The 13,412-nt window shown below is 41.8% G+C and overlaps 1 protein-coding gene across 1 annotated transcript in view; it reads left to right on the top strand.

Annotated features, from left to right (window-relative positions):
• NALF1 (NALCN channel auxiliary factor 1) overlaps nt 1–12,139 on the top strand; it is a 624,230-nt gene extending 612,091 nt beyond the window's left edge. Inside the window, exon 3 of the mRNA XM_047085964.1 lies at nt 11,850–12,139. Within this exon, the coding sequence (XP_046941920.1) occupies nt 11,850–12,139 (290 nt within the window). The remainder of the gene's footprint in view (nt 1–11,849) is intronic.
• Nucleotides 12,140–13,412: the final 1,273 nt, after the last annotated feature.

The following is a 13,412-nucleotide window of genomic DNA, read 5'->3' as shown; positions in this document are numbered from 1 at the left end:
TTGAGCCCCTTGTTGGGTTCTGTGCTGACAGTGTGGAGCCTGCTTGAGAATTCTCTCTCTCTCTCTTTCCCTCTCTCTCTCCGTCCCTCCCCCTCGGAGGGTCGCTCGGTCTCTCTCTCAAAATAAGTAAACTTAAAAACATTTTTTAAAAATATGGGTACTCATGAAAGTTCACCTTCCGCATGTGCTAGCCGAAACATAAATTGAAGTTTTACTCTAGTGAAACAAGGGCACAGCAAAGAAGATAATGTAGGATCTTAATGCGGGTGGTATAGTGAAAAATAAATGGTAAGATGATATCTGTGCCACAAAAAATTTTAAAAAAAAGTTTGTATTAGAACATCGAGACGGGTATGATTATGAGGCTGGATGAGTTAGCGATACAGGGAAGAATGTAGAATATTTTCCTGATTATATGAAACATGAAAGACAATTGGAACTCGGGGAAAATGTGCAAGAGAATCACGAGTCACATACAAAGCTATCTAAAATTTTCATGATTTTTATGAATTGATGAAGCATAAAAGTGAGAATCTGTTTTGCCTGATGTTTAAACTATCTTCAGTAATATTGTAATGAAGTGGGATTAAACGAACGCTAAGGATGTACTTTATTTTACTTTCAATATTCAAAATATTGAATATTGAAGAGCGCTGTGTGCTCTTAGCATACAGAGCACAAACACATAGGGAAATGTCATTGTATTTTTAGAGAAAAGCAGTGATTGGCCACATGTAGGGATCACTGGGGGAGGAGAGAACTATAGTGATACAGCTTTCTTAGTGGGTCTAAATCACTGGATTAAGATATAGGTGAAGGGATTTGTTGTGTAGACTTCTGAAGATAATCACTCCCAACATAAAAGCAAACAAAAATGTGGAAACAGAATCCATCCAAAGTGTTTTCCCTGGAGAAGAGTATTAGGATCAAAGAGAAAGAACGGTAATGATGTTTTGGGGACCCCGGGTGGCTCAGTCGGTTAAGCGTCCGACTTCGGCTCAGGTCATGATCTCAGTCCATGAGTTCGAGGCCCACGTCGAGCTCTGTGCTGACAGCTCAGAGCCTGGAACCTGCTTTGGATTCTGTGTCTCCCTCTTTCTCTGCCCCTCCCCTGCTCATGCTCTGTCTCTCTCTGTCTCAAAAATAAATAAAAACATTTTAAAAAATGTTAAAAAAAGGTGGGGCGCCTGGGTGGCGCAGTCGGTTAAGCGTCCGACTTCAGCCAGGTCGCGATCTCATGGTCCGTGAGTTCGAGCCCCGCGTCAGGCTCTGGGCTGATGGCTCGGAGCCTGGAGCCTGTTTCCGATTCTGTGTCTCCCTCTCTCTCTGCCCCTCCCCCGTTCATGCTCTGTCTCTCTCTGTCCCAAAAATAAATAAACGTTGAAAAAAAAATAAAAAATGTTAAAAAAAGGTAATGTTTGCTTTCTGATGTTATTCGAGCATTTTTATTTCCATGCACATGTAATAATTTTCTCATTGCCATTATTGCCAGTTTATTTCCAAAATATTTATTTTTTTATTATGAAAATGCATTCCAGATAAACTCTCTTAGGTGGGTATTAGTAAAAGGTTATCATGTGGTCTTATCCTTACTACCTTTAACAATTCCTATTGGGGGGGGCAGACAGCAAATGGCCAAGTAAACAGAAGCATCCGACTGTCCCACTTCTGACTCCAGTAAAATAACCAAGGGAACGTGAAAACTCCAGGTCATCAGAAAGGGCCCATCCACGTGCAAGAGACTGAGCCATTTCTTCAAGAAGAATGGAAATCAGATCACATTAGAGCATGCCGGGGGCTCCCCTGCAAGAATTGAGACCTGTGATCCCACAAGTACTCGCTTGGAGGAAAATGGTTTACGGATAAGGGCGAGTTGAGAGAGAGCTGGCAAGCATTCTCCCAGACTTCCTGCGGTCAGGGCCGGCTGACCAGAGACATTCTCGACAGCCGTGCAAGGTCCCCAAGGCAAAGCATGGGCTTCCTCTCCAGTGCAGCACGAGAGCGTCGGTAAAAGAGGTGTGGGTCACATGAGTATCGTAATACAGCACAGAGAAGATTCAGGTGAATGAAACTAACTTGGGAAGGGCTACCCAGAGCACTGGATCCCTAACTGCACTTCTAACCATCCTTGGTGGGGGTGGGGGTGGGGATTGAGATGTCAAACCAAGTAAGTAATAAAGTCACTCGAGCTGTTTTGACACATCACTGTTAAAAGAGAAATATACAGAATATTATTTCCCAGGGCTGTTGTAAGAAAAATGTGTCACAATTTTGGAGGCTGGACATCTGAGATCAAGGTGTTGGGAGGGTTGGTTCCTTCTGAGGGATGCGAGGGACAGTCTGTTCCACACTTGTTACCTAGCTTCTGGGGGTTTGCCGGCGACTTTGGTATTCCTTGGCTCATAGATACATCACTTGTCCACCCAACCTACTCCCTGTGTCTGTTCACAATGTTCCCTCTGTCTATGTCTGTCTCTGTGTCCAATTTCCTTTTTCTTTTAATTTTTAATATATGGACACAGATCATATTGGATTAGGTATCCCATAGTGACCTCCTCTTGATTAAGTCTCTGAAGATCCTCTCTCCGAATCAGGTCACATTCTGTGGTACTAGGTTCTAGGTCTTTAATATCTCTGCGGAGGACTGGGTTCAACCTTTGTCACACAGAAAACAAAATATGGAATCTCATAAAATATGCTTTACATGAAAGCAGGAAGTTGAGAAGCAGAATGCTACAGCACGTATTGGAGAGAAGTTACCCCAGGGTAATTTTACACAGCATCTACTCAATAACCTTCAAGAACATACAGAAACTTTAAGACAAGAGGAGAAGAGTGGAAAGGGAATTGGGCTGGGAAGCAGGCAACCATAACACTGGGCTTAGATTTTAAAAAGGAAATATTGTAGGGCAACAAAGAAAACTTGCAAACACATGCTAGATGTATTGCATCAACCATCTAGAAATCGGAATAAACAAAAGGGAGGGACAAGCATGAAGAATGTAGGGGCCAGGTCCAAGGTGGAAACCTGCGGTATAGAAATGGAGACAGGGGATGTGATAAGTTGAAAACATACAAAACATAAAACCGAGAAAAGAAACAAAGAAATGGCAGGAAATATCTTGCCTGAGCTTGAGGACAATCCTATGGGCAGGTGAAAGCGATTCTCTCCATTCTGGCAAAATTTTAGAAATTAGATTAAATTCCAAACAGTCCCGAGTTCTGAGAATGAAGGGGCTCCAGGGGAAGGCTCCAGGGGAAAATATGTCTTTGACCACTGGACGTCACATTTCTCTTTCAAAAAGACTGGACCGGTATCCAAGGCTGCATCTGTTCTGCGGGAATCTCTCTCTAGCGTGTGGCTGGTTGGTCCCGCGCGGATGAGAGAAACAAGTCCCGTGGATTTGCCTCCCCAGGAGTGTGTCACGAAAAGCCCACAATCCCTGTCACTCCCCAATGGCACTGTACTGAGAGAACAAAATGCTGGGGTCCTGTGTGACCACATGCATGAAAAGGCAGCCCAGCCCGCCTGCCGGGGGAGGTGTGCAGGGGGAAATCCAGGCATATGGGTTACAGTGCTCACCTCCACCAGGGGGAGGGCACGTCCCTCTCTGATGGCCACAGTAATCCCGTGATTTGTTGTTCACGCTGCCTGGTTCAGCCTTGCAGTTCATGAAATAGGCTTGAATTTTTCCAGTATTACTCCCGCCACCTGTTCTTGTTCTTTTCGTTTTTTCACCCAAATTAGCTCCTCTGGGATTCTCCTAATTGCAACCACATAATCCCTGAATAAGATAGATATAAAGCAATATGCAAACATTATTAATAATTACTACGTGAGGGACACCTGGGTGGCTCAGTGGGTTGAGTGACCGACTTCAGTTCAGGTCATGGCTCGTAAGTTTGAGCCCCACGTCGGGCTCTGTGCTGACAGCTCAGAGCCTGGGGCCGGCTTCGGATTCTGTGTCTCCCTCTCTCTCTGCCTTTCCCCCACTCACACTCTGTCTCTGTCTCTCTCTCTCAAAAATAAATAAACATTAAAAAAACTTTTTAAATAATAGTTACTAGGTGAGAAAATATAAAATATGAGTAATTTGATAATAACTGAGTTTAAGACATCTGATGGTAGCCAAAAAATGATACAGAATGAGGAGATGGAAGAAACAGAATTTTGTTAACCTCCTTATCAGTGATACTGGTAATTAGACAAATCTAAGTTCAAGTGTGTATGGTTTTTTAAAAGCTAAAGTTCAAGTAGAATTAATAACAGCCAGCATTTAACAAATTATGAAAAAAATAGCATTTAAATATGCTCACACAGAAAATGATAGAAAGCAAAGGGAGTGGTAAAAAACAATTTTAAATGTTTGGAAATATTATTATATGATGATAAAAGCAAGACCAAGCAGTGTAGATCCGACAATAAATGTAAATGGGTTAAACTCCCCTTTTCAATCATTGTGAAACTTACATGTAGAACACAGTAGAGAGAAAATATAAAGAGACCAAGAAAAATTAAAATAATGGACAAAGGTATATCAGATGATGTATCTGCATGGATGCTAATACGCATGGAGTTTACATTAATACCAGACAAAATATGCTCTATACGACAAGAGGAATATAAACAACAATAAAACTTCACCAAAAATAAACTAACAAAGTGTCATGTTTTCTTGATTTATAGTAAATGTCTAGTGAAAAATGTGAAGATTTATGAATTTTCTGTACCTGACATACATATGTCTGTGGCTGACATAATAGCCAAATGTATAAAAAGCAAAATCGTTAGAAACAGTTGTAGAAGACACATTTCTCGGTGGGTGACGTTCTAATAGGCAAAAAATATATAAACAGAGAGACTAAGCATTGTTAGCAATGTTAATATTTGCAAAAAATAGCAAGATAATAGTTTTACATAATGCAAAGAAAAACCACAAAGAAAATAATTAGAGAAAATCAAATTTCTTAAGTATATGTATTTATTTTGTGAGAGGCAGAAAGGGTGCACAAAAGTGAGGGGGAGGGACAGACAGAGAGGGAGAGAGAGAATCCCAAGCAGGCTCTGCACTGTCAGCACATGGCCTGAGGCTGGGCTGGATGTCGGGCACTCATGGGTCATAACCTGAGTGGAAATCAAGAGTCTTATGCTTAACCGCCTGAGCCACCCAGCTCTCTGAGAAAAAGAACTTTTTTAAAGGCCACGTTCTTGAAACTAAGGTAAATAAAACTTGACGTTAGTGACAAAATTAGTTTTGAAAAGGTATCAGCTGACATTTTTAAAAAGCCATCAAACACTCTTTTAAGTCACTTAGATATAAAAGGAAATGTTGGGGCGCCTGGGGGACTCAGCCTGTTAAGCGTCTGACTTCGGCTCAGGTCACGATCTCGGGGTCCGTGAGTTCGAGCCCCGCGTCAGGCTCTGGGCTGATGGCTCAGAGCCTGGAGCCTGCTTCCGATTCTGTGTCTCCCTCTCTCTCTGCCCCTCCCCCGTTCATGCTCTGTCTCTCTCTGTCTCAAAAATAAATAAACGTTAAAAAAAAATTTTTTTTTTTAAATAAAAGGAAATGTACATTACGGTTACAGAAAATGTAAAATCGCGGCAAATTAAAACATGAAAGAATTGGCTAAAGCTATTCTCAGAGGAAAATTTAAAGCAATAACTAACTTATTAAGGAAAAACATGAATTCGAACGAGTAAAGTAGCATTCAATTCAATATGGTTAGAAGGGGGATAATAAAAGAAGATTGAACAAAGGATGAAGAAGGAAATAACATAAGAAATTGATGCATTAGCAAACAGAATAAATATCAGAACATATCCATTATTTCAAGACCTGTATCTCTGATCATGCAAAGGAAAGTGGGCAAAAAAAATCTTTCAAGTCTTATCAGGGACAAAAAAAAAAAAGATGAAATAGAGTATTAACAATAAAGAAGATATAGAAACCTAGTCTTAAAATATGCATAACTCTGCATTAATACATGTAAAACTATCCATAAGACAAGCTATTTTTAGAGAAATATGAATGATCAGACTTGACAAAAAACCTTCACAGATTGATAGCCATAAAAGAAACTGTAAAATTATGCAAATTACCTTGAAGAAAAGCTGGTATCCAGAAAGTTTTTTAGATTCCAAACTAGAGTTTCTAAAACTCCGTAATTATGTATATAGAATACACATATATATTGTGTGTATATTACATATATGATCTCACTTAGTAATATACACAAAGTTTAAAATCATTCCTACCAAACCAAATAAAGATTAACAATGTGCAGTCACACATGCTGAATAGAATCTTACTCACATGTGAGATCTATAAATTACATGCACACTTTTGTGTGAATATATGTGTCTGTATGAATAAACATTTGGGAAAACAAATGCAGCAGTTTCTTCTTGTTTCTTCATTCATCCTAATGAAGTCGGATTTGGGGTGATTCCCTCCCCTTCTTTTTACTTTACTCTTTCTTAAACTTTTGCATTCAGAAAAATATTAAGCATATTACTTGTTCAGATATTTTAATAGACATATATTTCTGGACTTAAAGGTGGTGAAAGGTAAATTACTGAGATAATGAAGGATTATATTTAAATATTATCATGTGTTTATTTTCACCATTTCCTTAGAACATCTGACATTCCTGTACTTAGATAATATTTGTAATGACTACACTAGAATAATTGTTTTGAGCTATTAAAAATAAGGGTCTTCCATGAGTGGTTCAGACCAACTGAAAACAGAAAAAGAATTTGAATTGGATGTTTTTTAAAGTCTTTTCTCATAATAAATTCTTTTTTTAATCTTTTTTAAAAATTTTGTTTTAATGTTTATTTATTTTTGAGAGAGACAGAGACAGAATGCGAGTGGGTTAGGGGCAGAGAGAGAGGGGAACACAGAATCCAAAGCAGGCTCCAGGCTCTGAGCTGTCAGCACGGAGCCCGACGCGGGGCTCAAAATCAGGAGCTGTGAGCTCATGACCTGAGCCAAAGTCAGACGCTCAACCGACTGAGCCACCCAGGTGCCCTTAACCTTTTTAAAATTTGTTAATGTTTATTTTTGAGAGACAGAGAGAGAGAGAGAGAGGGAGACAGAACGAGAGCGGGGGAGGGGCAGAGAGAGAGGGAGACACAGAATGGGAGGCAGGCTCCAGACTCTGAGGTGTCAGCACAGAACCTAATGTGGGACTTAAACCCATGAACTATGAGATCATGACCTGAGCCAAAGTCAGACGCTTAACCGACTGAGCTACCCAGGCGTCTCCCCTCGACCATAATAAATCTGATTCTATTCTTTGTCCCAACTTACAATAGCAATAATTATTATGTGAGATTTTACTATCTGCAGGCACCATTCTAAGCAATTTGTGTATATTATTTAATTCTCCAAAAAAACTCCATGAGGCTGGTACTATAAGATAGAATAGTAATTCCTATTATTATTATTATTACTTAATGCCAAATGGCAGCTAATGATTCATTAGAGATTTCAAATAGAGTATTTTGTAAGCAAAATGTATCAGAACATTTCATTCACTGAAAATTTCCCTTTTCCCTTTCGTAACCCTTTCCCTTTTCCCTTTCGTAACCTTTTCCCTTTCTAATATATATAGTGTGCAATGAAATTCATTTCCTCATCTAATATATATAACGTGCAATGAATTTCATTTGTGCAATGAAATTATTGCATGAGAAATGAATTATTTTCATCTGGAAATAAGTTCTGGTAGTCCCTTGAACGATGTGTTAGACTCAGCCGCTGGGGGTAGGTTTCCCAGGAAGCATGTCTGTTTCCCAGGAAGCAGGTGGTTGATCCCGGAAGTGCACCTGCCAGGGGGTCAGGGAAGCAGGATTCTCAGAGGGACAGTATCTGGAGCTGGAATGGCCCTTCACAGATGCCCTGATGATCGAAGGCAGATGCCCAGGGGCCGAGAGACGGTTTCTGGATCCACCTGCCGGTATTATTCTAGCTGGGGGAATGAATCAGAGATGGAACAGAGCAGAACGAGATACAGAAAAGTACAGTGATGTTTTCTAGGCAGACCCAACAGAAAAGAAATTGTTTTTAGGCATAAATCCGAAAGGATGGAAGGATGGATAAGGTTCAAAGAGCTTTTGCTCTCCTGGACAAATAGGCCGCATGTTTTCTGGGAAATCTGATCCAAAGAAATGTACAAACTTCTCCATGTAAACAGTTCAGGCAGGTCCCCTTCCCAGGCCACTCACAACCTTGCTTAGGTGCTCCATTGCAATACTTTCTCCTGCAGACATTGGATCCAGAACGCACAGGCTTCTCGCGTAAAAAATAAGAGATGAACAAACCAAGAAGAAAAAAATGACTTGAAGAAAACAGGGCCCCTGCAGGGAGGAAATAAAACGTGGCAAATAAAAGCTCTGCAAATCTCTCCACGATGAAAGAATATATTGCAACTGTGAAATGAGACCAGTCAGTTCAAAACAAAACAACAACAACATTCGGAGTACGTGAAAGAACTCTTGGAAATTAAAATGTGATAGAAAAAAAAAAAAACCTCAATAATATCATTACACAAGAAAAGTCCCCAAATCCTCCAGAAAGTAGAGCAAAGAGATGCAGTGGCATAAAGAGAAATGAGATAAGAGAATTCAAAGGCAGGGCCCAGGGGCGCCTGGGTAGCTCAGTCGGTTAAGCGGTCTGACTTAAGCATCTGACTTTGGCTCAGGTCATGATCTCACAGTTCGTGAGTTCGAGCCCCACAGCAGTCTCCGCACTGAGTGTGAACAGCCTGCTTGGGATCCTCTGTCTCTCTCTCTCTCTCTCTCTCTGCCCCTCCCTCTCTCTCTCTCTCAAAAATAAATAAACATTAAAAAATAAAATAAAACTAAAAGGCGGGGTCCAGAAGCCCAACAACTGAAGATGGGTGTCATGCACAGAAAGAAATCTGGAGGATAAGAATTTCTGAACTAGAATTACGTGCTCAGCCAAACAAGAAATTAAATATGAGGTAGAATAAACACATTTTTAGGCATGCGGCATCTCAGAAATTTGCTCCCAGGAGCTTTTCCTTACGAAGATACTACCTTGGTCCACCAAACCCAGAAAGGACATAGGAGCTATTCCTCAATAGGAGAGCCACAGGACAGAAGCTGCAGGTGTCCCCAGGGGGTCGTTCATTGAGGCTGTCAGGCTGGTGGCTGTGCGCCAGGCATAAAAGCAACAGGTCCAGATCGTGAAAGACTCCGGGAGATAAAGCTGATAGAACATCCCCATTCTGCCGAAACAACTGGGAGGGATTTGGGGTTGAAGTCGTGAGTACGTAGGAAACTGTTAGATAATGATTAGCTCTTGGAAAACCAGAATGGCGAGGGACGGAGATCTCCAGGTGACTGCATGTCTGAGTTAAGACTTGTTTTGACAACGTCGTAATACAGGGAAGCATGCTGAACTTAGAGTGGGAGGTGCCTATGGACTGAAAAATGAGTATTTTATCCTCAAGTGCCCTAGGGGGAGGTCTATAAAGATAAAAAGATAAAAATCAAGAAAAGCATAAAACAGGTTATTTCCAGAAATGTAGCTAAATACAGAAACAGCAGAAAGAGGCTCAAGTATTTGTCTCTGAGAAGGAAAAATTGGGGCTGGGGGAGGTGGAAGAATTTTTTTGTTTAAATATCTTGTGGAATTATTTGATTATTAATATATATATGCATGTATAACTCTGAAAAAATCCTATAAAAGGATGGACAAGGGGGAAAGAAAGTGTGAATTTTATCAGTCAAGCAGAATAGTACATTTATTGGCCTAAATGAACTGCCTTATTCTTTCTGAATTGACTTTAGTTATACATCAGTAAACTAGCTTCTGAACACATTTGGAAGAGCTTCTTATTTGGATGAAATTGTCAAATATATATATTCTCACTATTAACTTTCTAAAATGTTGATCTAAATGAACTTTAGATTTCTATTCTTATAATCTTAACTATAAACTCTCTTTTTTTGTAGAATATAATTTGGAAAATGTATACTTCAATAAATGATTAGTCTACTAGTGAGGTATCTTATTTGAAAAAAGAAAATATCATACAATAAAAATGTCGGAGATGCAGACCTCATTAATTCAGTTTTTTTTCCGTATTCTATCTAGGAGAAGGTGAAGTTTACCTTTGAATGCCTAAGAAGAAATGAATATTGTAAGCATCATTATAAGGATATCTTGGTCATTTCTTTAAAAGAAACTGAAGGTTGCAGTGTATAATATCTTATTTAATAGATTTTTAATTAAACAAATATGTATTGAGTTTATTCATGTAATAAGTGCTTGTTAAGTATCTGTTTTGTTCAGGCATTCTTACATAGTGGGAACACAAAGCTGAAATACATAGTTCCTGCTTTTAAGGTGACAGATGAATAAGGAAATTGACATAAAACTAGCAATTACGGTGAAAAGGACAGATAACAATTGAAGAGTTCCGCACAATACACTAGCAGCCCAGGAGAGAGTATAGACTTCACACAGGCAATGTCAGGAAAGCTGAACTTGAAGATAAATGAGAGTAAGGTCTATGAGTTGATGGAAAAAAGTCCAGGAAGAAAAAGCAGCTTGAGAAGTGGTGAAGGTATCGTGTGCTCTGGAAGAACCAGCAGTTCAGGCTGTCTGGAACATTGGCCAATGAGTCTGCAGAGATGGGAAAAGGTATTTTAGATTGTATTAGTTAGGTGGAGACAATGAGACACTACTACTAGCTATTATTATGAAGAGGAGCCAAATTTTTCATGCTTCTGTATACTAGGCACTAAGCCAAGCTCTTTACATACAAAATCTTGATTTAATCCTTGTAACTACTCTGTCCTCGCTTTTAAAGTTTCAAGCTTGAGGATAGTATAATAAAATCTGTGTAGAAAGTTTTTGCTAACACTCTTGCGAAAATGTTGCCGTCAGGTAAAAAAAAAAAAGATACAAAATGGGTTCTGTAGCTACTTAACAAAATTATATATAACAGAGCAAGAAACAAGATTGGAAAGATTAGAGGTAGCCAAGTATTTTATTCTTTTCACCAATTTGTAAGTTTCTAAAATATCCATGTATCAATTTAAAAATAAGAACAATGCATTATTATAGAGGAAGCAGGGAAAGGAGAAGGGAGGAAGAGAAGAGATTCCGGGAGGAGGATAAAAGAGAGGGGGCAGGCATTCCTGGAAAGGCAGGGGAGGTTGGAAATAGAACAACAGAGAGCCTCTTCCTGCAATGGTCCAGGCATAAGATAGGTCTTCTGCAGTAGAACAGCGAATGGAAGAAAAAGAACAATATTTACAAAATAAATCCAACGGAAATGTCCCCATTGGATGCTTAGAACGCTCTGCCCATTCACCAAGAAGGCGAGCTAAGGACAGGGTGAGGTCGAGAGGAATGATTACTAAAGCTGGTTCCTAGAGCTGTGATGTTACAATTGTTCGGTTGTTTCTCTTAGCACAAGTAGTCACTGTTACTTTACCTGTTACATCAGTTAATCGCATTCCTTCTAAAGAAAAAGGATGGTTGTACAGCCTTGGTCACCAAGCTGATCCAGAACCTCAGGTTCTGATTTTGGACCTAATGGAACCTTTCACTCTGTATTCATCACAACCCAGAGCTTCCCTGGTGTGGCCTCCGGGAATGTAAAAAGAGCGCAGTGAGGAACTTAAAAGTACCGGTTGACTATGTGTCCACATTGCATTGACTTGCCTTTCCTTTACAAAATGCTTAACTGCCTGTAAGATTTTGTGGATCAGAACGTTAGAGTAACAGCTTCACTGTACTGTGTGAGCTCCTGCCCGTGGCTCTTGGCGCCTTTTAACCGGGCCCTGTCCTGTCTTCACCCTCCAGGGCTCTACGAAACCTTCCTAACCAATGATGAACCCGAATGCTGTGATGTCAGGAGAGAAGAGCGCCCCAGCAAGCCCTCCAGAGGGACGGTGGGGACCAGCGGCCCCTGTCACAGGACGTCACTCACAGTGTCATCAGCAACCAGACTGTGCAACAGCAGACTCAAACTGTGTGTGCTCGTACTGATTCTCCTGCACACAGTGCTCACGGCCTCCGCGGCGCAGAACAGCACGGCGCTGAGCGTAGGGGGCATCAACGCGCTGGAAGACAGCTCGGCGCGCGAGGAGTAGCCGGGAGGGCCACCCCAGGGCCACCAGGGCCACCAGGGCCCCGCCAGGGCGCACCCAGCACCCGCCCGCTGCCGCTCGGACACACTGGGTGCTTTTACCCTCCAACCGCTTCTCGCAGGGCCTTTAGGGTAAAATCTCAGAAGATGGGCCTGGATCCAAACGAGGACACAAACACAGCTTTTTATTGACTAAAAGGCTGTAAAGTGACTTAAATTTCTCACACCATTTTATACACTGTGTTTTAATGTTTGGAGGTTTTATTTGCTTTCCTTTGATTTTGGGTTTATTTGTTCTTTTATTTTTTTGCACTTGTTAATACAGGATTTATTTTTTGGGGATGGTTTCTCAGAGGTAAACTAAGTCTTCACTGTCTCTTTCTCTCTTTCTCTCTCTCTCTCTCTCTATATATATATTTCTAGTCATTGTGTGTGTTCATCAGATAGTTCTGTCTCTATGTCCTGTCAGTTTCTATTAGCGGAATGATTGCTATGACCTCGCGGTATATAGCAAAATACAACAACAACAAAAAAAATCATAAAAAAATAAAAAAAGACAAAAAAAAGAAAACAACAAAAAATAAAAATAAAAAACCCCCTAACTCTTCCCTCCCGCTTCCGAAAGCGACTGCCTTCCCCGCCCCCTCCCATCCCCAGCCGCTCCAAGTCCCCTCCCCAAAACCCTCCCTATCCCATGCCTGCCCCCAATCATCCCATTCCCACCCCCCACTCCCCAATCCCCTTCCCCCAACCTTCCCATCCCCGCCCCACCCCCCTCCAGCCCCTTCCCAGGCCCCGCCCCCGCCAACCTCTTCCCAGGCCCCGCCCCGCCAGGCCCCCGCCAGCCCCGCCCTCTCCCCGCCCCCTCTCAGCCCCAGCCCCGCCCCCAGCAGACAACATCGCTTGCTTCTGTCTGTGCAGCCGCAGTGCGGGCGCGCACGCTCCGCGGTCCTCGGGCCGCTGTCGCCGACCCCGCCGGGAGCAGAGCAAGGGGTTCCTTTTTAGCTGAATAAACAAGTGCTCTCCATGGTAGGCGGAATCAGACAGTTAACACATTTTTATGTTGAAAACAAAACAAAAGCAAAGAAAACCACCATGAACTACGTTGCTCCAGCTCCCATCCCCCGAGGCCCCGTCCCTCGTCGCCGTCGCGGGTGGTCAGGTGGCCGCGAGCCCGCCCAGAGTCAGGACGGGCGCGGCTGGATGCCCCTCCTGCGGGACTGCGGGCGGGCTCTCGTGCGGGTCTCGGCTCGCTCGGGCCCTTGCAAGGGCAGCAA

This window comes from Lynx rufus, unplaced genomic scaffold (genome assembly GCF_022079265.1).
Source record: "Lynx rufus isolate CCGP_SWC_20201006 ecotype Redwood Valley unplaced genomic scaffold, mLynRuf1.p SCAF_1, whole genome shotgun sequence".
NCBI lineage: Eukaryota > Metazoa > Chordata > Mammalia > Carnivora > Felidae > Lynx > Lynx rufus.
This window is presented reverse-complemented; position numbering and strand designations above follow the sequence as displayed.